The sequence below is a fragment of the Alligator sinensis genome, unplaced genomic scaffold (genome assembly GCF_000455745.1).
Source record: "Alligator sinensis unplaced genomic scaffold, ASM45574v1 scaffold428_1, whole genome shotgun sequence".
NCBI lineage: Eukaryota > Metazoa > Chordata > Crocodylia > Alligatoridae > Alligator > Alligator sinensis.
In genome coordinates, this window is record NW_005841919.1 from 104,468 (window position 1) to 129,566 (window position 25,099).

The 25,099-nt window shown below is 45.0% G+C and overlaps 1 protein-coding gene across 4 annotated transcripts in view; it reads right to left on the reverse strand.

Annotated features, from left to right (window-relative positions):
• STX17 (syntaxin 17) overlaps positions 1 to 25,099 on the reverse strand; it is a 75,694-nt gene that overhangs the window by 19,670 nt on the left and 30,925 nt on the right. For all 4 annotated transcript variants that reach the window (XM_025198285.1, XM_025198286.1, XM_025198284.1 and 1 more), the window contains exon 4: positions 983 to 1,214. In XM_025198285.1, the coding sequence (XP_025054070.1) occupies positions 983 to 1,214 (232 nt within the window). The remainder of the gene's footprint in view (positions 1 to 982; positions 1,215 to 25,099) is intronic.

A 25,099-nucleotide genomic window follows, 5' to 3' on the forward strand; every position in this document is an offset into this window, starting at 1 on the left:
GCACCTCACTTTGGTGGCCATGGTGGTGCAGCACTCCCTCCTGCACCGGGTCCACCTGCTGGGCCATGGAGGCAACTCCTCCAGAGCCAGTCTGGCCTGTGTACAGCCCCATGTCCTGCTGTGGGTGCAGAAATCTCAAAAGGCACAGAGCCCCCTCCTACCCATCTTGGCCTCCCTACCACATCACCTGTGCTCCTCCGCTCCCCCATGTCACCTGTGCCCTGCCCCCCACAACACATTGCCTGTGCCTCGTTCCCCTCTTCCCCACCCCCATAAACTTACCTGAAGGGAGCTGTGGGAGCTGCCTAGCTGCACATGCACATGTGCACATGCACATGGAGCCCCCTGCGTCCCACTCACCGTAGCCCCAGGCAGCCCCTTGGGGGCAGGAACTCTGCCAGCCTGCAAGGGGAAACCCGTGGTTTCCCATGTTTTTCTCCTCTAAGAGGGAAAATCTGCATTTTTCTCTGTTAAAGGAGAAAATCCACATATTTCCAGAGCAAAATGGAAAACCCAGATCCCTGGTGATCATCACTGCAGAACAAAGGAAAAAGGAAATTTAACCCTTGTGAAACCTACACAAAAGATATCTTCCAATGGGTAGTCTCCTGTTTTAAGATATTCAAGACTGCCTGTTATAATTTAGTTTTGCTTTTATTTTAAAATCCAAATCTATCAGACTATTTTTTTCCCTTGGGTAGCTTATGAAAGTATTCACTAGCTATATACATTTGGTGGTAGGGTAACAACTCAGTTTAAAATACTGTACTCATATGTACTGAGAAAACTGTAATATATGGAAGTTACATCAAAATTTGTGTCGTCTTATATATGAATAATTTTTGGTAAACTAGATTCCCATTGATTTATTTCTACAGTATCTGGTAAGAAAACTCTGGAAACATGTTTTTATACATACTTATGTAGATACACACACATATACAAACTAGATTAAATACATATAAAAATGAAATTATACTACCTCCACCTACAGTTGTAGATCTAGTTAGAGGAGACTTTACAGTGGTATCTTCCTGCTCATTAAACTGCTTTTTAAGTTCTTCTGCAGATTCTGAATGGAGCTGTAGAAATTCTTTTATGGCAAATGAAGCTTCCTCCTTAACGGGATTTATCATTCTTTGCAGAATTTGGATATCTTCCAGACGGATCCGTGAACAAAGCTTCTCCATCTCTCGCATATTGGCTCGCAGTTGCTGTAATTGTTTAAAATGGTTATTGTAACTGTGTGACAAAGAGATACTCCTATATACCCCATAGAAAGACTGATGCAACTATCACCTTAGCTATCCAGTCGGACCCTGAGTTACATGGGGGATACGTTCCTGAAAAACACCGTGTAAGTCGAAACTGTTTAACTCGAGGCATTAAGTTAATGGAAAATAGGAGGATAGGGACCTGGGACCAAGATTTGATAACATTATTTCATAATAAAAGGATATTTAAACACAAAATAATGGAATTAATAGCCTTATTAAAATCTTTACTCCCAGCTACGTGCTCATACAGAGACAAAGCTTTAGCCTTAATTGCCACGCTGTCAACAACTGCTCCTTTTGTATTGGTCATTTCATTGATCCAAAGATTAAGGAGTTTCTCAACCTTATCTAAATGAGGAATTCTAATCAACAACAACACTCTTGAACTCACAGGGGTTGTCGTTTTCACACAGTCTCTAATGTTTTGCTCACTTTTCCTAATAGTATGCACAGTTGATTCACTTAAGCTGTATTGGCGAGCAATTGTATTGGTGAGCAATTGACGCAGCACTATTGCCTTCTCTTAATTTACCAAGGATTTCTATTTTCTGGGCCAGGGTGATAGACTTACATGCTCTTTTGGGCACAACATCAAAGGCTTTCTTTGATGCCATTTTCACAAATATTCAGGGGTTAATGTAACCAAAAATGATGGACATTCTTGGAGGAGACGAAAACTGATGCTAACACTATGTAATGTAAGCAGACTCCAAACTAACAACCGTTCCACTGCAAACAGTGTAAATGTGAAGCAGGGTATCGTGTAAGTTGAAACATGGTCATGTTATATAAAATGCGTATATGTAAATCAGTGTAACTCAAAACTGTGTAACTGGGGGTCTGATTGTATTTTTATTTTTAGGTAACCAGAAAGTTACATTTCCATGTTGTATAAATTAAGGAAGTTACTACTTTAATTTTATTTCAAAATTAAAATGTCTAGTAAAAAATTGTTCAGCCTTGCAGTTAACCAGCAAATTATACAGTAGAAGAAAAGAAAAATCAACCTACAACTAATCTATTTAGGAAATGTAATAAAAAAAAGTTCCCTGGATTGTGCCATTCTGTTGTTTCATCTGTGTACGGATATTAACAGTATTTAAACTCCCAGGTCTGTGACAACTCTTCTGTAAGAATTCTTTCCCTCAAGGTAGTCCAGCCTATGAGTTATCCAGCAGTGCAGTCACTGGTAGAGGTGCAATGATATATCGGTCCGATATTGGATCGGTACCAATATAAAGAAAATTGGCTGTATCAGAAATCAGCCCGATGGGGCCAATAATTTGGCTGATAAAAGCCAGTGCGTGTGCACAGCCACAGCGCAGCACTCAGGCAGCGCTCAAGCACAGCCCAGCAGCATAGAGAGCTGCCTCCAGCTGGTAAGTCCATTGTGGTAGAAGAGGGGGAGGGCAGATCAACCCCCCTCGTGGTGAGGGAGGGGGTAGGGGCAGGTGCTGCCCAGCCAGGGTGGGGCAGGGCAGCTCCCAACACTGTGCACACCCCAGGAGGCACTGGGGGCAGGGGGGGAGGGGACATGTGCCCCCGATCTGTGCAGGGCGAGCAGGCGGGCTGCAGCTGGGGGCTGGAGCCAGGCTTTTCTTGCCAGGGGCTAGGCTCAGAGTGGGGGCTATGGAGGGGGCTGCAGCCACCCCAAATTTCACCGTAGCTCCCTCTTAGCGCCGTTGCGTGCACAGCACAGACCTGGCTCTTCCCTGCTCAACTCCCACCTACCCCTACACAGGGCATGGGATGGGGGTGGGGTGTGGCGGCTCCCTCCCAGCACTGCAGCCACAACCACGCACCCAGAGCAGCCCCAGCTCTTCCTCGCACGTGGGGGGAGGTGGAGGTTGAACTGGGAAGAGCCAGGGCTGCACTGGGTGGGCAGGTGGCGGTGGTGGCACTGGGAGGGAGCTATGGCGAAATTTGGGGTGGTTGCAGCCCCCGCCCAGCACCCCGATGAGAAGAGCCCAGCTCACAGCTGCAGCCTGCCTGCTTGCCCCATCCAGATCCAGGGGGCACAGCCCCCCCCCCCGGGGTGCGCACCGTGGCAGGAGCCGCTCCCCCCCACCCCCCAACAAGCTGCACCTCTGTCCTGAGCCCTGCCATGGCTGGGCAGCACCTGCCCCTGCCTCCTCCTTCACCACAAGGGGGATGTTTGATCTGCCCCCATCCCCTTCCACCACAATGGGCTTACCAGCTGGAGGCAGCTCTCCACGCTATGTCAGAAATTGGATCAGTATCAGCCAATACGGCTCCTTAAAAATCGAATATTGGTATTGGCCCCAAAAATCTCTATCAGTGCACCCCTAGTCACTGGCTATGCATTCCTTCACCTATCCTAACGAACTAACGATAAATAAGGAAGCAGCTGCTGACCTTTGGTACCTAAGTCATATGGTACAGCCCCAGTTACATAAGTCATAATTAAAACTTTGCTTACATGATGAATTTGCCCCAGTTGCTGCCATCAGTTGAGCTGCTGTAGCATAACACCTAACATAAGTAAAGCTATTATTAACAACAATGGTGCTTATGAGAGGTGCACAGATATATCAGTGCCATATCAGATCGGCACCAATAAAAGGAAAATTAGCATTATTGGTTATCAGCTTTTTTTGGCTGGTGTAGCCAATAATGTACAGATATATATGCCTTCTGATCAAGGCCCCTGGACAGCATGTGCACATGCCCAGCTGCAGCATGCACATGGCCAAAAGCACAGCCAGGCAGTGTGAGAGCAGCGCCCTGCAGCTAAGTCTGTGGAGAGGAAGGGGCATGGGGAGGGAAGGGGCATGGTGGGGCAGATTGGGGCCCCCACATTAAGGGAGGGAGTGGGGCAGAGGCAGGGGCTGGAGCTGGGTGGGAGCACTGCCCAGACAGGGCAGTGAATGGGACCCTGGGGCTGGGGCAGGGAGTGGGACAGAGCTGCGGGTAGCTCATCCAGGGGGCATAGAAGGAGGTGGGGAGGCAGCTCCCCACTGTTGAGCATACCCCCAAGGAAGGCATGGGGGGCATGTGCCCCCGCCGATTTGGCCATGGGGCAGAGACGGACTGCCCACTGTGGGCTTGGGGCTGTTCACCCTGCTGCCTTTTGTCCCAGGAGCCCTGAGCCAGCTGCATGCGCCCTGCCCACCTGGCAGCAGTGGGGGCAGTGAGCTGTCCCACCTGCTGCTGGACAGGGAAGGGACATGGCACAGCCACTGCACAGCTCCCAGGGCAAAGGCAGCAGAGCAGAGAACCCCAAGTCCTCAGCGGGCAGCCCACATCCGCCCTCACCCCACTCAATTCTGCTCCTAAAAGCACTACCGAGCTTAAAAGTGGTGGCAGCAGTGCTTGAACTAAAGCTCATTTGACGAGCTTTAGTTCAAGTGCCCCCACTGCCATTTTTAAGCTCCAGGATGCTGATCCCCTGGAAGAGCTGCCCACGCCATCCCTCTTCCCCACCCCAGCCCTAGGGTCCCATTCACCGCCCTGGCTGGGCAGCGCCCCCCGCCCCAGCTTCAGCTCCAGTCCTTGCCCCACTCCATCCCTTACTATGGGGGCTTCAATCTCCCTCCTCCATGCCCCTTCACTCACCCATGCCCATTCCCTTCCACAGACTTACCTGCAGGTGCTCTCCATGCTGCTCAGCTGTGCTCCTGTAAATCGGTTATTGGATCAGTATCAGCCAATATGCCTGGTGAATAATTGACTATCAGTATTGGCGAAGAAAATCTGTCAGTACACCCCTAATGCTTATCCCTACTTGAAAGAGGATTATCTCCAAGAACATGTCTGTAGCTGGCCTGCTTTTGCCCCTCACCCCTGCCCCCTCAGTGGCCAAGATGTTCCACTCCTCACTGTTACATCAGTAGTAACAACTATGCTAATCATCAAATGAGGAAAATTCTTTCCGAATTACTCACCTGAACAAAACAGATAGAGCTAAACATCACAGAAGCTAACCAGATCTGCAACAGTAAATATCCAGCTCAGCCACAGCCAGCTCACCCATCAAAAATGCAAGTTACCTGGTCCACAAGGAAAACATGAACAAGCAGGTAACGCTGTCAATATATATCAGAACTCAACCCCATGGACATAACAGATCTGACTGCTATGAGCACTGATGCTTTCAGCACATTTGCTGAAATGTACTTTATATTTGCACCTGTTTAAGGGCTTACAGGTCAAAGCCAGAACCTTGAAATGTACCTGGAAAGATATCTGCAGCCAGTGCAGACTCTGGAGCACTGGACTGATAGCAAATCCACCCGCGCAAGAAGGTGGGCCGTCACGTTCTATACCAGCTGCAGTCTCTGAATGGTCATCAAAGAAGGCCCCACTTAGAGCAAACTGCAGTAATTTAGCTTCGAGTCTAATAAAGTATAGAAGATGGTGGCCAGATCCAAATCTGAAAGAAAGGGTTGCAGCTTTCTCACCAGAAAAAATAGGTGAAAGGCTCTCCTAATTATCACTGCAACATAAAGATCCAGATGCAGTAAGAATTCAGGAGTACCCCAAGACAGTGAATCTGTGTGACTTAATGTAACACCCCCAAGGCCATGAAGTCCACCATCAACCTCGTTTTCTCTGGATTCAATTTTAAATGGTTCACCAACATCCAGTCCCTCAACTGTAGTCAGGCACTGGATAAGGACAGATTGTACAGCCTCAGTCAGATGAGAGAGAGACAGAACTAGAACTGAATATCATTCATATACTGATGGTACCTCACTCCAAATCTCTGCACAATCTCAACCAGTGGCCTCATATTGAACAGGAAGGATGATAGCATGGAACCCTGGAGAACAGGTCCCAAGGAGACGATGAGCACTCACCCATCACCACCCTGTGGGACCTCCCTGCTGAAAAGATCGGAACAAATTAAGAGCTGTCCCATGCCCCTTCCTCTCCACCAAGTCACATAAACATGTTATCAACACCTCATGGTCTACTGTTTCAGAAGCCATTAAAAGATCTTGTAAGATCAAAAGAACACAATTCTTCCTATAGAACTGCAAGCTAAGATAGTCAACCAAGGCCACAAGCACAGTGTCTGTGCTATATCCATGATGAAAGCCAAACGGATGGGTCCATGAATCCAATAGCATACAAATATGCCTGCTGTTGCCTACTGAAACACCCACTGAATGATGTTCCCCAAAAAAGAGAGGCTGGGCACAGGGCAATAGCAACCTTCAATGTAATCATCAAGAGACAATCTCTTGCATATGTGCTGGATAATCACAGAATGAGCATCCGGTACCCTTCCCTCCTGAAAAGAGCCACTGACAACCTCAGCCAGCAGTAGTCCCAGCCTTCCCCAGCTGGCTTTTACCAACCAGGTGGGCATGAGTCCACTTCACAATTGGTAAAACACATCCTCCAAATGCATCCTCTGCAACAACTACTACAACTGATCCATAAAACCAGACAAGACTGAGCTTCCCCAACCCTAAACACTGACTCTGCTGCAGCTAAGCTGGCAGTTCCCAAGCTGTGCTCAATATAAGTGATTTTGTCTGCAAAAAAGATGGCAAACTTTTCACAGCAAGTTGCAGATGATTCAGTTTCCAAGCAGAGACAATGCAGTTTAAACAGGCCATTCACCCCCTGGAACAGTTTCACTGGATAGCACCTTGCAGATATAATGGTAGAAAAGAACTAAAGCTTCTTTGGATCTGTGCTGCTATCCGGAGGCTTCAGCATGGGTTGAGAGCCAACAAACGTTATTCTTTGATGAGCAATGTCAGTTCACTCAGCTCCATACAAAGCAAAGAGGAGGCTGCAAATCCCATGGAATTTAAAAACTAATATTAGACAAAATAGTTCACATTATCCAACACTCTGGTGGGTAACAGAGAGGGCACTTTTGAAAGCAGGCTCCTTTGTGGAGGAGTTGTAAAAAATATACAGAAAATAGTATAGTTCAAATTATATCACTTGTTGGTTTAGAATAATTTTAATATTGCAATAAAAAGAGCATTAACTGAATTACATTGTAAACAAGTATTCATTCATTAAACCATTTATTATTTATTTTGAATATTTTGTTTACAACTGAATGGGGAAAAGAATGGTTTAGGTGAGGTGACTTTGAAGGAACAGTTTTCTTCATGAATGTTAAATGGTTAAAATAAGGCAATAATCCTTACCTGAAAATGCAGGAAGTAGAAGTTGTTTGTTTTAATTACATATTCTGGATACTAAAATATTTTAAATCCATGGGAAAAAACCATAATAAAATATAACAAGAGATAAAGGAAATGAATCCAACCACGATTAAGCTCCGTACAAATTGTGGGAACAGTCATTGTAAAAGGCATATTAAGCAACCAAGGAAAGGAGAGAACTATTGATTCATAAAATCAATTATGAAATTAATTATTATACTATTTTGTATGTTTAGCTTAATACTATCACTAGTCAATCTTACTCTACAATTTTCAAAATCAATCCTAGATTTAAACATTGTTTACCAATTATTATAAGACACCAAGTTGAATTAGAAATTTAGTAAAAATAAAGTTCCTCATAATTTTTTTTTAACCTCAATCTAATAATCTAGAATTTCCTTTCCTTCTCCCCCCAACTTTTGCTTTTAAAGAGACAGGAACTGATCTTTATCACTATCCACAGGGCAGATGTTATTATTTTTTGAAAAATGTAAAATTTGTCAAGAAAACCCAAAACAGGACTATCTAGTGACTCATAATTAATTTTAATCAGCTTCAAAAGATCTAGCCAAAGACTAGTACGACCAAAAATGAATAACCACCCTTCAGGTAGTTAAGGCTGCTATTAAATCCCACCTTGGTCTTCTCTTCTCCAGACTAAATAAGCCTAGTTCCCTCAGCCTCTCCTCAGAAGTCAGGTGCCCCAGCCCTCGAACCATTTTTGGCACGTGCACCTGCCCTCGGCTGGACTCTCTCCAGTTTGTCCACATCCTTTCTGGAGGGTGAAGGTGGGGGGGGAGCAAAGAGAGGCGAATAATCACTTGCCTCGATTTGCTAGCAATGCTCCTACTAATGCAGTCCAGTATGCCATTAGCCTTCTTGGCAACAAAGGCCCATTGTTGACTCATGTTCAGCTTCTTGATCACTGTAATCCCCAGGTCCTTTTCTGCAGTGTTGCTGCTTAGTCAAGTTGCCCCAAGCCTGTAGCAGTGCATGGGATCGTTTTCTCCTAAGTGCAGGACTTTGCACTTATTCTTATTGAACCTCATGAGATTTCTTTTGGTCCAGTCCTCCAATTTGTTGAGGTCTCTCTGAATTCTAGCTCTCCCCTCCAGTGAATCTTCTACCCCGCTCCTCATCTTGGTGTCACCTGGAAACTTGCTGAGGGCGCACTCTATCCCATCTTCTAGGTCGTTGATGAACACATTGAATAAAACCATCCCTGGCATCGACCCGTGGGGCACTCCACTTGGTACAGGCTGCCAACTAGACACTGAGCCATTGATTACTACCTTTGAATCCAATGATCCAACCAGTTTTCTATCCACCTTAAGGGCATTTTTACACATGCTCCAGGGATGGAGGGGGGTACTTTAATTAGGGCAGCTCCAAGAGTTAAAGTGCCTGTAGCATCTCAAATATTCAGCGCCCTGCATTTCAAAATGGTGGAACAGGTGATTGAACTAAATCTCATTCAACAAGCAGCATCCCTGCACGTGTATAGGCACCCTTACAGTCCATTCATCCAACCCATACTTCCTTAGTTTGCTTGTGAGAATGTTGTGGAAGACCATATCAAAAGCCTTACTGAATTCAAGGTATAACATGTTCACTGCTCTTCCTGCATCCACAGAGCCAATCATCATAGAAAGCAATCAGGTTGGTCAAGCAAGACCTCAATGAATCTATGCTGACTGTTCCTAATCACTGTCTCCTCCAAGTGCTTAGAAATGGATTCCTTGAGGACTGAGGACCTGCTCCATGATCTTTTCAGGGATTGAAGTGAGACTGACTGGTGGCTGACCCTCCTTCTTCCCTTTTTTATAGATGGGCACTATATTTGCCTGTCTCCAATCATCTGGGGACTCTCCCACTCAACAGAAGTTTAAAAAAATAATGGCCAGCTGCTCTGTAATCACATCAGCGAACTCCCTCAGCACCCTTAGGCATAGGTATATCATGTCTAGCCCCATGGACTTGCACACATCCAAAAGTATCCACAAGTTTGGTGCCCATGTTGAAATGTAATTTTAACAGGTACTAAACACCTGCAATTTCTACAGGATCATTCAAATCTTCTCAATGAAAAAACTGCACACAACTCTGTCACAAACTTAATGTATGTTAGGACTATATTATTTTCAAAATCTGTACAGCACATCTAACAACAAAATATATTTTTATCACAGAACACAAGAGTGGGGAAGACAGCAAAGTTATAGTTGGAAGGTGGCAGCTGATAGATGCATGAATGAGATATTTCATGTCAGCAAGAAAATTCTTGGGTCCTTCAATGTTTTGGTAGTGTAAGAGTTGTAGCCATGATGACCCAGGAATTATGTGAGGGGCAAAGATCTTTGTGCATGATATCTTTTATTGGGACAACTGCATGGTTGGATAAAGTTAGACAAGCTTTTGAATGCAAGGCATTCAAAAGGAACCTGATGAAGAATGCAGTTGGTCCAATAAACGTTATCACCCATAAGATCCTCACCTCCAATGTAGATCCTTCAACTCTTTCATTCTAGACTCCATAATGTTGTGGGAGGAGGGAAGTTTCAGATGGAAGAAAATAAATTGTAATACTATGCTTGGGCACCAGCTAGGGTGTAGTGAAAACTTCTTTAAGTCTATTTTAACAAAGTGCCAAACATTTTAAATTAGGCTAATACGTAACTTGAAATGTATTTTCCTAGTGAACTCTTATACCTTCAAGTATTATCTAAAATTATGAAAACCTACAAAATTAGCAAAATATATAATCCTCTATTTTATCAACTATGCATTTCACAGCTGTGATGCATGCTCACTTTTGCATTTTGTTTCCCTGGTTTTGTCACTGTCACAGAACCCATTACATTTTGAGGCATTCAAGGGACATTATGCATGTTTTCTCGAGTTTGTTTACTCATGGCATGTGAAGTCTTGTTGGAAAACCAATGTTATGTTGTATTAATTTATGTCACTTAAATCACTGTGTAGATTATGTTAGGCTGTCTGAAGGGCATGTCTACATGTGCATTAAGGTGCTTTTCCTAATGAGCATTAAATTTAGTACCTCCAATGTGAGGTACTAAACAAACAAGCATCAGGCTGCATAAATGCACAATAACAAATGTGCACAGTTTTTTAAGTGACACAATGCACAGTAGCCTATTTTACTGCCCATTAGTAATATGTAATAGCATAGTTTTTTTTACGTTACGCTTTAATGTGCAGTAAAATAGGCTACTGAGCATTAAAGCGCACATGTAGATGTGCCCTGTATGTACCATTGTGATTTTGGACATGATTTAGTCAAAGGAACTGAGGAATGTGTACTTAAATAAGAGAAAGTAGGCAAAACTGCTAAGTATTTCTTGCCATTGGGCCACTAGGACAAGAACAACTGCCATTCCAAAACACAGACAGAAGGGACTGCTGTCAGGAGGGGCACCCAAGGTATTGATGCCTGTAATGGAAAAAAAATAACTCCATAATAACCCCATAATGGGACATTAGCTAGAGCAATTCCAGATGCCACAGGAAGGAAAGACATTTCTGGAGGATACTTAAGACATATCAGCAATAAGAAAAATGTTGCTGCAGGAGGTGGGAGTGGCTTGGAGGTATTATGGGGTTATCTATGAGGTTATTATGGTATTTGGATGATCCCAGGCTTTGGGTGAGACTGAGCACTCAGGGCTGGCAAAATCAGCAGGAAGGCTGATCTCTAGAAATACTTGCAGTGAGGCTAGGCTGTAGCCACATGAATGGTCAGAAATTTTGCTTCAGTTTGTTCTGTCTTTCAACTATATAGTAATTTTTTCTTTTCTTCTAGACAATAAATCCTTTTGTTGTTTTGTCTCCTAATTGACTGTCTGTGCTAAAGTTTGACCTCAGGGCAATACCCCCAATTAGCCCATTCTACAGAAAATGGAACATAAAATACTTTCATAACCGAAAGGGAAACAACTTGGAGCTAGCAGAATGTTCCCATACTGCAGCTGTCTGATCTAATATAATGGCAGTGTACTTGATGCTTGTGGGAATAAAGTGTATACTATGGAAAACCTTGGGGAGAAATCTGGGGATACCCCTGGGCTGGGTTTGTGATAATCATGCTGTATCTGCTTTGCCAAAAAAATCCTTAAAAAATCATCTAGGAAGCAAAGAAAATCCAATACTGATGAGTAAAAGTACACTAAGTATGTGTACCCCTGTAATTCAGACTCCAGCAGGAGGGTAGGGGGAAAGTGGGCTCTCTGCAGGCTCGCTGGAGCCAATTTCAGGCATTTTTCAGGATGGGGTCATATGCCTCTGATTTGCTGGGGGAGCCTGCCATGGGGCTGACTGCCATTGAACAGCAGCACATAGGCACTTCTTCAGCTGTTAAGAAAGTAAAGGTCACCACTTATCGAACAACAACTTTTAAGTAAAGCTTACCACTCAGAATTCCTAATGAAATCATAATACATAAACTTTATTAAACAACAACTTTTACTGAGTGCTATATTATCCCAGCCAGGGCTTTGCTTAGCTGGCTGGATGTGGGGTGAGTTGGGTGAGGCTAGGGATGGGGGGGAGGTCTACCCCCATAGCCAGGTGTGGGGCAGGGGCTTCCTGAGCCCTGCTTTGCTCTACTGCCATGAGGGGATCTTCCCCCTACCCTTTTCTGTGCGGTGGGGCAGAGCAAGGCTCAGAAGACCTGTGCTGGGTGCCTACCCCCTAGCCGGGCATGAGATGCAGGGTGCCCCTGCCGCAGGGGCTTCCCCCAACCCGACCCAGATCTCCTGAGCCCTGCTCTGCCCCGCTGCACAGAGAAGGGGAGGAGGAAATTCTTTTCTGCTCCCACATGGCAGCAAACCGAAACAGGGCTCAGGAAAGCCATGACAGGCAGGGGGAAGCCCCTACAGCACAGGCACCCTGCACTCCACACCCAACTGTGGGGGCAGGAATACAGCATGCCTATGCCCGCATCCCCTAGGGCAGGGGGTACTTACCTGCTCCACTCTGGGCAGGGCTTTTAAACTCCCTGCTAAAGTGAGGAATCAAACAACCTGATAGGCTCCATTAAAATCCCCAGAATACATTCAAAGAGTATTGTGGTTACAGAGCTAGGCAAAATTCTAGAAATACTGAAATTAATGCTATATAGGCAGCACTAACTCTTCTATCCAGATAATGGTATTACATTGTAAGTCACCATGTCTCAAGTAACAGAATAGCAGATCATATAATTTTTCTACAATCTTAATTACATGTGTCACATCTTGCAGTGTTGTGTATTACATTTTCTGTACAGCATTTAAGCAAACACCATGCTTACACAACACTCACAAGGAAAAACAATATAGAGTAGCACCACTAAAAATTACTGTGGAGCAGATTAGTAGGGCTCAGTATCCCAGACGTGACCTCAGACTATGGCAAGGGACTGGAAGGGGGATTAAATCAAATGTGGACACCTGTTATAAAAGACCTCAAAATGTTGGATCTAGAACCAAAGCCCTGACAGGGACAGGCTGCACCACACACATGCCCATAGAGTATAGTCATAGTGGACTCTTCTGCATTTTGATAAGCTATTCATATGATAAGCTGTTCAAAGGTAAAAGTCCAGCTAGAAGCAGATGCATCCTAGAGATTAACATATGGCTACACAGATGTTGTCACTACCAGGGTTTTAGCTTCCCACCATAGGGTGGTGTTCTAAGAAGATGGACTGCTGGAAAGAAATGGGGTCCATGTGACCAAGAAAAAGAAGAATATCTTTGCATAAAGGCCTGCTAACCTAGTGAGGAAGGCTTAAAATAGGGGTGCACAAATAAAGATTTTTTTGGCCAATACTGATGGCCAATTATTAACCAGCCATATTGGCCGATACTGATCTGATAAGCCGATATGCAGCCTGGCAGCTTGGAAAGCAGCATTCACTCGGTAAGTCTGTGGAGAGGAAGAGGAATGGGGGAGGGAAGGGGCATAGGGGGGCAGATCAAGGCTGCCACAGTAAGGGAGAGAGTGGAGCAGGGACAGGACCTGGCCAGCCAGGGTGGGCCGTGAGATGGTGCCGTGGGCAGCACATCCGGGGGGCAGGAGGGGGAGCACATGAGCACAAATCCAGGGGGGCACATGCCCCCAATGCCTCCCCTAGGGCTGTGAGCAGTGGCAGGAACCACCGCCCTTTCTCACCCTCCCACACCCCCCAGATCAGCCTCCCATGGCTCCGCCCTGCGGCCTGCTCCTGCCCGGCTGGACAGTGTCTATCCCTGGCCCTGCCCCATTCCCTCCCTCACCACGAGGGCCTCGAAAATTTCAGAGCCATTCTCTTTGAGAATTCATGGAGGTTGGATGAGGTCCCAGATGATTGGAAAAGGACAAATATAGTGCCTAGATCTTAAGAAAGGGAGGAAGGAAGATCCAGGGAATTACAGACCAATCAACCTGACCTCAGTATCTGGAAATATCATGGAGCAGGTCCTCAGGAACTCTACTGTGAAGCACCTAGAGGAGAACAAGGTGATCAAGAAGAGCTAGCACAAATTCACCAAGAGCAAATCATGGCTGACCAACTTGATGTCCTTCTATGACAAGGTGACAGGCTCTGTGGATAAGGGAAGAGCACTGCATGTGATATACCCTGACTTTAACAAAGCCTTTGACATAATCTCATATGACATTTTCATTAACACGCTAAAAAAGTAGACTACATGAAAATACTGTAAGATGGACAGTTTGATTATTGTATCCTTTGTACTCAATGAGCAGTCATCCATGGCTCCAAGCCTAGCTGGGAGGACATATCAAGTGGGGTTACCCAAGGGTCTGTCCTAGGTCCGTTAATGTTCAACATCTTTATTAATGACTGAGATGACAGGACTGAGTGCAGCCATTTGAATGACAGGATGCTTAGCAAATTTGTGGGTAACACCAAGTTTTGTGGAATTGCAGACACTCTGGAGGACAGGGCTAGGGTCCAGAATGACCTAGATAGACTGGAGAAGTGGTCCGCAATCAATCAGATGAGATGCAACAACTGCAAAGCCCTGCACTTAGGACAGAATAATTGCATGCATAAATACAGACTGGGGAATGAGTAGGTAGGCGATAGTACTACAGAGAAGGACTTGAGGGTTGCAGTAGACCTTAAGCTGAACATGAGCCTTCACTGTGCTCTTGTTGCAAAGAAAATCAAGAGCATACTGAGCTGTATGAATGGGAGTGTCACTGTCCAATCAAGGGAAGTGACTCTTGGGCTCAGTTTACCACTGGTGAAGCTTCCTCTGGAGTCCTGTGCAGTTTTGATTCCCACACTTCAAGAGGATGTGAACAGATTGGAGAGTCCAGTGCAAAGCAACAAAAATTATCAGGGGCCTAGGAAGCAAGACTTACAAGGAAAGGCTGAAAGAACTATGATTATTTAGTCTGGAGAGGAGAAGACTGAGGGGGGGATATATAAATAGTAGGGCTGTGTGAAGCTTCAGTTCCTGTTTCGATCCGGCAGAGTTTCAGTACAATTTAGTGGCCAAATCTCCAAATCCAAATCAAATGAGAGGACCCTTTAATCTCTCTGAATTGAATCGGAAGACTCCAAATCAATTCAGAGAGATTCAGAAAGATTCAGAGATTCAGACATAGACACAGCTTTAAACATTTTTTCTATGTAGATGCTGGCAGGACTGTCCTGGGGGGGAGGGGCAATGGGGGAAACCGCCCCAGGTCCCGTGCTTTGGGGGCCTTCCGGAGTGGGGCGGAACAGCAGTGGCACAGAGCTGGGCGGAACGGTGGCTCCGCATCCAGCCACTCGCTACCCCCCCTCCCTCACTGCTGATGCTGCTACCACCACCGGCAGCTTCTTCGGGTCTGGATCCATGGGATCGGAGTGGGGGTGGGGCCCCACATGGGCCGATTTGCCCTGGGCCCCACACTCTGCTCAGGTCAGCTCTTCCTCTAGGTAGCAGGGGCTCATGAACGCTGTGATGCTGGGGCGTATGGAGTGTCCCACAGGAGCACAGGGGGCTTCCCAGCATGTGCAGCAGCAGACCCAGAATTGGACCAGAAACACTTCCGGTTTCACCAGGAAGCGTGTTGGGGGCCTCCCCGTGCCCCCTCCCCGCCCTGGCTTGGCAACTGGGCCTCCTGGGTCTGGGGTGGCACCCGGGGTCCCCCTGCAGCCGATTGCTGACCCAGGGAGGTCCACTTCGGGTGCACTGCCGAGCACATGGAGGGCCCCACCGCACTCCTGTGGGATGTTCCATGTGCCCCAGCATCTCAGCATTCACAAGCTGTGCCCTCTACCTCAAGGTATGTAGAAAAAACATTTACAGCTGCGTCTATGTCCGAATCACTGATTCTCTGAATCAGCATCAAATCTTCAGATCCAGACTTGGCCAAATTGAATCAGAGACAGCGATCCAAATCAACTAATTGAATCACTGTCTCTGATTCGGGACAAATCCGAATCAAATAGGAACAGCTTCGCATACCCGTAATAAATAGTCTTCAAATACCTGAAGGGCAATTACAGAAAGGATGGAGATAGGTGCTTGTCTCTGGTTGTAATGAGCAAGACAAGGAGCAATGACCTTGAGCTGTAGTACAGGAAGCTTAGGTTGAAGACTAAACTTAAGTTGAGGAACTTTCTGACTATGAGGGTGGGCAAGCATTGGAACAAGCTACCTAGAAAATCTATGGAATCTCCACCCCTGGATACTTTCAAAAGCTGATTGGACAGATACTTGGCTGGGATGGGTTTGAGCAGGGGGCTGTACTAGAAGACTTTGAGAGGTCCCTTTCAGCCCTATTTCTCTATAGGACTACTTGAAACTAGCCTTATTTCAGTGAAAATACAGTGAATCATGTACATAAACTGATTATCTCAAAGATTCTCAAAACTGTCTAGCATTGGCCTAACTATGCTCTGAAATTAAAAGGGAGTATTATTGCGAGAGTTGGCCAAAAGTGAAAACTTTTGAAAATCTCACCCTCTACATACACAAAATTTAAAAACTATTCCAATATTTAAAATAAATGGTTAAAAATGTTGTATAAATTTTATTGCAAAATAAATTTTCTACAGACTAAATCATATCTTCTGGGTGTCTCTTTATAACCTACAGAAGCAGGAAGTTGGCTGCCCTGGTCCCCTTGCTTTATCTGTGGCAGGTTAGGGTGTCATGTCTTATGTTGTGTGAAAGCTGACGGTCATTTTTATTAAGAGGCTAGATTATCAATTTGTTTAGGATGGTTTGGATAGGGATGATTCTGCCTCAGGCAGGGAGCTGGACTAGATGACCTATGGAGGTCCCTTCCACCCCTACTTCTCTGACTTCTATGAAAAATAATACATACTTCTTTCAAAGAAAAAGACATTACTACTTTATTACTTTTACTACCTTTATTAAGTTGTACCAGATGAAATAATTTTGTCTGGAGAATATTTATTAATGTTAAAGATGCATGAGAACATGATTGGTTTGAGATTGCATAGCTAACAAAGAGCAGTTTTACTTGAAAGCTGAGTTGAGCTGGAAATGAGAAAGAGAGAATATAATATACTGTACATTTTTTCAAGTTACTTTTTAGATTAGAGCTGCACTGTAAGGGAATGCATCTCAGATATAAAGAGGGTTTTTTTGGGGGGTGGGGGGGAAGAGGATGGAATTTCAGAATAAGCTTCCCCTTTTGTAAAGGCTTGTTAAGCACAACATTCTAGTTGCACAAGTCTACCCTGAAAATGGACTGGGGTGAGCCTCTTCTTTTTTGACATTTTTTTTTCATTTTTATTCACCATCTTACCTACTCCATAGTACCTCTATTTTTTTTTTCCTCCAACTAGGAATGCAGTCACCTAAACTTAGGTTTGGAAAGGACCTCAAGGATCCTCTACTCCAACATCTATCTTCTCCCCCACTACAAAATGCTCTGTTCTTAAATGAACCTAGACCACAGGTACTCAGCCCCAATCCATGGGCATGAAAATTTGGTGGTGGAGGGAGTGGTGGCACTACTCCTCTACTACCACATTTCTGGAGCGTTGGGGAGCACCAGGCCCTCTGCACTGGATCAGGCACCCAATCATAAGGCACATCTACAGGCGATGTTATAACAGTGCAGCAGACTAATTCTACTGCACATTAGTGCAACACAAAAAAACTATGCTAATGCGCAATAGAATTAGACTACTGTGCATTAGCATCACTTAAAAAGCATGTGGCAGCGCAAATGCATAGTAGTACCAATTATGGCGTATTAAGTTAGTACCTGTGATTATAGTACTAAATTTTATGCGCCATAAATATGGCGCATTAATGAATGTGTAGACATGCCCACAGTGTGCATGGTTGGGCAACTGTACTGCTGGGCCCCAGGGCTCAATTCCAATGGGGGATGCCAAGAAAGAACAGCACCAGGTCCCTGAAGCCCAATCCCAGAGCACAGGGAAGGAAGGAGAAAGTATCAGGCTCCCGAGGGCCCAACCCTTGTGGATGAAGCTCAATCCAGCCTGTGGATCAGTCCCATACCACTCATTTAGCCCACAGAGCCAAAACCCTGATGTTTTAGATAGATGCCTACTCAATTTCTGACTGAAAAATCTCTAAGAAAAAGATTCCATAACTTCCCTGGGCCATTTTTTCCACTTTTACTCTTCTGACCATGAAGATATTTTTCTTGACATTTCATTTACATCTGCTCTGTTGCAGTTTAAATCCACTTCTTCATACCTTGCCATCTATTACCAAGTAGAACAGTTGTTCTCCTCCTCCTTTCTGGCAGTCTTTCAAATGTTTGAAAGACTTAATCTTGTTTACTTCAAATTTAAGATGGCCTGAGAAAAACTAGGCTAAGAATTTCTTGCCCCATTTTTTACTACTTGGACTATGATCTATTTTCAAGCTTTCCCATTCAAACTTGAGGGCAATCAGCACTGATGTGCCAAATAATTTAGTTTGGGGTCAGCAACCTATGGCCCAGGTGTGGCTCCAACTCTGGTTGGGTTGGAAACAGTCCCAGGAACACTTAGAGTTAAGTTCTATTAAAGAGGCCCCCAGTTCCAAAATGTTGCTGCACCCTGATTTAGACTGTTGTTGACTAAGAGTTGGAAAAATATCAATAGAACTGGTCTCTCTGAATCAGACTTGCAAGCTCTCTGTACAAGATACATTACACTTTTTCTGGCATGGAAAAAATAAGCAAGAACACCATGAACTTTGGGCAGGTTTTGCAGTCAAGGACAAAACTGTATATATGACTGCAACACCAAAATGCAAAATAACACTTAACAGTTCTTTCAACCTGTCCTTGTATAACCTGTATTTCAATCCTTGCCTCATCACTCATATCTGGATCTTTTCCGGTTTCTCTAGGTCCTTCTTAAAATACAATGCCTAGAATTAGATACAATACTCCAGCTGAGGCCTAAGTGGCACCAAGTAGGGTGGCAAGATCACCTTCTGTCTTACAAACTGTATTTGTAATATATCTTTCTTTTCCCTCTTCTCTCAACAGCATAACATTACCTGCTTGTGTTGAGTTTGCGATCCACCATTATCCCCAGATCCATCTTGTTATTGTCTGCCTGGCCAGTTATCCCTTATTCAGTATTTGGTTGTTTCTTTTTTCCCCCTAGTGGTAGTAACTTACATTTGTATAATATTCTTTAGTAACCTCCCAAACAGAAGATAGGCTGACTAATTGGTAATTTACTAGGTATTCATTTTCTCTCTTTTCAAAACTGGGCACTAAGTTAGATTTCATCAGTCCTCTGCGATCCTGTCTGTCATCCATGACTTCACAAATATTACTGTTGGTGGCTCAAGTCTTCATTTGTCTGTTGCAATAACATCATGGCGTTATATTGTTCCCTTGGAGTCTCCTTAAAGCTTGAAATATGTTAGAAAGCTGTTGAGTTCAAAACATCTTGGCAAAATCCTCAGCAAAAACGTAGCAAGACATTTATGCTGCATCTAGTACTTTTTGGAATGCACACAGTATGTTAGAAGGAAAAATATATAAACGCTTTGGAAACTGATCATATTGTATGCAAGGGCTATTGTCTTAACATTTAGAAAGGAATGGCATAATTTTTTGCAAAATAACATTTACCAAATTCTTCAGTTTGTCCCTGACCATTTATTTTTTAAAGTTTTCTAATATAACATCTAGTTTACCAGGAATATGAGGTATGCCTTTATAGTCTCCTATACTTTTATTCTATTTTTGGCCATCAAAAATCCAACTGAAGCAATTATTCTGTGTAAATTTAAAATTCAGAAAAATGGCTAATTATGTGCACATGGATTAAATGTAGAGTGGCTGTGCATATATTTGTCTAAAACCTGTGGCGGATGCCTTGGGTCAATATTGACTTAGGGATTCCTAATGTATTTTTACAACATCTAATTCTGAGAGCAAAGTGTGTGCTGCAGAGAACATTTGGTATCAAAATAATTAATCTTATTTCTTTGCAAACAAACAGAATACAAGTCCATTGGTAAACATTTAAACAGCTTACAGCAAACACATTCTATAAGTCATATAATTTATTATCAAGTGCTCTAGACTCCTAACTATTTAGTTAAAACAAAGATCTAGTCTACTCTGTGCTTGCATGGACCCAATGCTTACTCTGCAGACTTGATATCAATATACATTCTGCATAATGCATAACTTATTCTTTCTGCATTGAGATGTGGCAGCATAAAAAAATTGCATTTAAAATAAATCAGAATATTGAGATCACTTTAAATGAAAATGGTACCCCTTCTGCTTAGCCCTAACATTAAATATTAGCATTGAATGTGGAACAATATTGCTGTTCTAACATAGGGTCTCATTTTGCAACTACCTTGGGAAGAAAATTTGGAGGCATATGAAGACATGAGCCTAAATGATCTTTTTTTAGATACAGAAAAGCATAATGATGCAAATTCATTGTTTGTACAAACAAGGCTTCACACACCTACACTACAGATACACTAATGCTTTCCATCCCTGAGCAAATCAACCAAACTCAGCTATAGTCTCCAATATCAAACCCAAAGAATTTTAAACCTTGTTCAATGCCATTGTTCATTTGGGATTAATCTTTATTTCTGATATTTTCTGGGTTTGAGTCTGGTTTTATTTCCCATGAGGAACCATAATCCATTATAACAGACATGTTTGTAGTATCAGAATAGTGAATTAAAATAAGTTCTGACTGTTTTTCTCTACCAGTAAATTTTCTTGAGGTCTGTATTAGCAGTAGTAGCATAGACTGTGATCTTTCACATATACTTTACTGTGCATCATTTTTTCCATCACGACATTCACAGATTCACGTAAGTTTAGGACTGGAAGGGACCTCGTGAGATCATTGGGTCCAGCCCCCCTGCTCTGGGCAAGAAAGACTGTTGGGGTCAAATAACCCCAGCAAGTTGTGCGTCCAGTCTCCCTTTGAAGATCTTCAAGGTAGATGCCTGCACCACCTGCACTGGGGGTCTATTCCAGAGTCTAGTCATATGAACTGCAAAGAAGTTTTTCCTTATATCCAGTCTGAAACCTTCTAGGAGTTTATGACCATTGCTCCTGGTTTTCCCCTGAGGTGCTTTGGTGAACAGTTGTTCACCTAGCCCCTCATGCTCTCCCCTGATATATTTGTAAGCTGCCACCAAATCCCCCCAAATTCTTCTCTTTTCTAGGCTGAACAGTCCCATATCTGTCAGCCTTTCCCCATATGGCTTGCTCTTCAGACCTCTAATCATACAAGTGGCTCTTCTATGGACTCTCTCAAGATTCCCCACATCCTTCTTGAAGTGTGGCACCCAGAACTGGATGCAGTACTCCAGCTGTGGCCTCACCAATGCCGAGTAGAGCAGGAGAATAACTTCCTTAGTTTTGCTTGAGATGCATCGGTTGATGCATGCCAGCATATTGTTTGCTCTGCTAACTGTAGCATCACACTGGTGGCTCATATTCATTTTATTGTCAATTATGACCCCCAAGTCCCTTTCAGACATGGTGCTAGCTAACGTAGCACCACCAAGCCTGTAGGTCTGTTGCAGATTTTTCCTCCTCTGATGGGGCACTTTACACTTCTCAGTGTTGAACAGCCCATCTGGTTCTGGTCCGCCCATCTAACTAATCTGTCTAGGTCTACCTGGATCACCAGCCTACCCTGATGCATGGCCACACTTCCCCAGAACTTAGTCTCATTGTCAAACTTTGCCAGTGTGCTTTCACCCCCACATCCAGATCATTGATGAAGATGTTGAAAAGTACTGGTGCAAGTACCAAACCCTGAGAGACCCCACTGGCTACCTTCTCCCAGGCTGACGCAGATCTGTCTATTAGTACTCTCTGGGTATGACCCCACAGCCAGTTTCCCACCCATCTGACCATTGAATTGTTGAGCCGATAGTCTCCTAGTTTTACCTTGAGAGCATCATGGGATACCAAGTCAAAGGCCTACCTAAAGTCCAAGTAAATTACATTGACCTCATCTCCCTTATCCAGGTGGTGAGTAACCTGGTCGTGGAAGATGAGGTTAGTCAGACATGACCTACTCACAACAAAACCGTGCTGGCTGTCGTTCAGAATTTTGCCTTCTACTAGCTTACTGCATATGGACTCCTTGAGAAATTTATCGAGGATTTTTCCTAGGATTAAGGGTCAGGCTGATCAGTCTGTAGTTTCCTGGGTCCTCTCTCCTGCCCTTCTTGAAGATGGGCACAACATTGGCCCTCTTCCAGTCTTCTGGGACCTCTCCTGAGTACGATGAATTCTCAAAGAGGTTTGCCAGCAGTCCTGCGATGACTTTATGATTGTCTGGTCCTTAAATCCTCTTAACATCACCTAAGCCTGCAGAGTCTAGCTATCTAAGTCAGTGGTTCATAATGTGCAATAGGTTATTTGGCATATACACAAACAAAATGGGAATTTATATATCTAAAATTAGATTTGAAATTCACATTAATAATCTGGGAATTTAGGTAACCATATTTGAAAGTGAGCCCTCTCCCTGCCAGCCTCAGGCACAGCTTGGCCCAATGATAACATTTAGACCAGGCCCAGGCACCAACAGACACAAACACTCAGTGTGAACCACAAGTTCATCCCCTGATTTCAGGGCATGAGCTGCATCAACAGGTCAATGAGTTCAGAGAGCACTGTGCCTGCCGCACAGCCAAAGCGAGGTGCAACCTAACCCCACACACCCATTCCTGGATCTGCCTCTTGACTGGAAAGACTGATGAACCTGTCCCTTTCACCTTTGCACACAAAGCTTTGTAGTCACTTTTGATTTGCTCAAGCTCACAGCTGGCAGAATCTTTAGTGCCCACATGGATAGGGTAGTAGTCAGGGACCAGATGAACCTTGACAACCTTTCCATAATATCTTGGATTCTGATGCCTAGAAGCAACAGAACTCTGGAGACAACAGGTCCGGTCGGCAGATGGATGCCTCTGTTCCAGAGGTGGACAAAATACAGCCTGCGAGCTGGATCCAGCCTGCCAAGGGATTCTATCCAGCCCCATGTCAGGTCCCCTCAGCCATGCCTGACCCAGGTACAAGAGGCAGCCCAGGCCATGGTGTGTGCAGCTGATCCTGCTGTTCCCCAGGCACCCAGTGGGACAGGGGCAGCTCAGTGGCTGGACTCAGCTTCCTGGTAGCGCCCATGGCAGCAGCTCACTCTGCCTAGCTGCCACTGCCAGTGTCTCCAGCACTCCTGCCAGCTCCATCCCTGCTGCCCAGGCACCCTGGCCCATCTCCCCCACACCCACAGTCAGGAGTACTGGGCAGAGCAGGTGGGGTCTATGGAAACTGACCTGGGACCCCCACGGGCAGAGTGCACATGGCCAGATGGGATGGGGCCACAGGAAGATGGGGAGTGGCATCCAGGACTGGGATGGGCAGGCGGGCCCAGGCCCTGGCCAGGATCACAGGGTGGTGACAGAACAGGGCTGGAGCCCAGGGCAGAGACATGATTCATTTCTTACACATCCCTACCCACGGATCTGGTGCCCATCACAGGGACATGCAGGGAGCAGATCACAGCTCTGCTGTGCCCAGGCCCCACAAAGCTGTCCCTGCCCTCCCATCCCACTCCCAGACGCCACTCCCTGCCTGTTCAATGCCCCATCTCATCTGCCCAGCTGAGTGCACCCTACTCATAGGGGTCCCAAGCCAGTCACCATGGAGATCCTGCCTACCCACTCTGTCTGGTGTCCCCAATAGCAGGTGTGGGACAAACAGGCCCAGGGTCAAATAAGATTAACTGCACACACACCCCGCACCCCCAGCAACAGCTCAAAGTGAATTTTGGAGGGCCAAAATTTGAGTCGCCCTCTAGCCCAAATAATTGCGCATCCCTGCTCTATCCCCTACAGAAGGGAATAGCCAGCTGCCACACCCCTCACATCCACTTGGGAGTGGTGGCTTTCCTTCTCCCAGCCTCTAGGGTGAGAGAGCCTCTAAGGTGCCAAGCCTTTGCATCTGTACTTCTCAATAATCACAGCTGGGAGATGGAGCACTGTCTGTTGCCAAAGGTGACCAACTGCTGGCTTCTGTAGTCCTGAGCATCCAGTTCTGCTTCTTCCTCTTTCCTTGCACTCTTCATTCGCTGAATCTCTTCCACAATCTTGGAGGTCTTCTTGTACTCTATATCAATGAAGTCCTTTTGTTCACAGATACAGCTCAGTCTAGTCACTTGCTTTTTCAGTGACTATCTTTTTCCTGAGAGAATACACCAACAAGCACCTCTCATACCACGTGTACTTCCCCCACTTGCTCACTAAAAAGAACATGAAGGCAACACTCCCTGCAAAGACCAGAACCTCAGAGGAAGAACTGGAGGTCAGAACCCCACCTGAACCAAGTCCACAGAGGAGCAGGCACAAACAGTAAGGGAAAGTAATGTCAATGGTGTCACTTGTTCTTTACATCACTAGGACTCTGGCTGACCAGATGTAGCCCAGCTCCCTATTAACGTGTATTAACGACTCAGCAACTCTTCATAGCTCACTGCCTCCATATAGCACTGTAAGATGAAAACAAGATCCAGCTCACAAAGCTCAAACCCTCACCCTAAAGCAATCAGGGTTTCTTTCTCTTCTCCCCAAAAGCAATTCCACTCAAACTCTCCTGCTAACCTGTGTGGCTGTTGGCTCTCAGTGTCACCAACTCCTTCTGTTGCTGGGATTCAACATGGTGCACAGCATATAATTTACTTTGTACATGCCTTGACTGGGTTTATGACCAATAAACCCTATAGTTGAACAGAGTTGCTCTTTCTGCAGTTACAAGGAGTCAAAGCAGTGACAACACTTGCTTCTGAAGCCATGCTTTGGGGCTAGGGATGTAAATATCAATTACAAAAATATCAATTTAACTAGTTGTAATTGCAACGGTTAAATTATTAATCTGTATGGCAACCCCTGGCCTGGCCCACTTGGGGACATCTTTTTCAATTTTTAATTTTCAGGATTGGGCCCCTTGCAGCCTGTGGCAGGTGGTCTCTGACTTCCACACTCCCCAGAGAGGGAGCTGAGCTGCTTTCTTTGTGGACAGAACAGCAGGTGGGAGAGAGCAGGGAGAAGAGGGGCTAGTAATTAATAGCTAGGCTCCGTGGACCTTGGTGCAGCCTCCCTGCTGTGAGCAGCCCAGGCCCCGTGGCAGGCAGGAAGGGCCTGCCTGGAGCCCAGG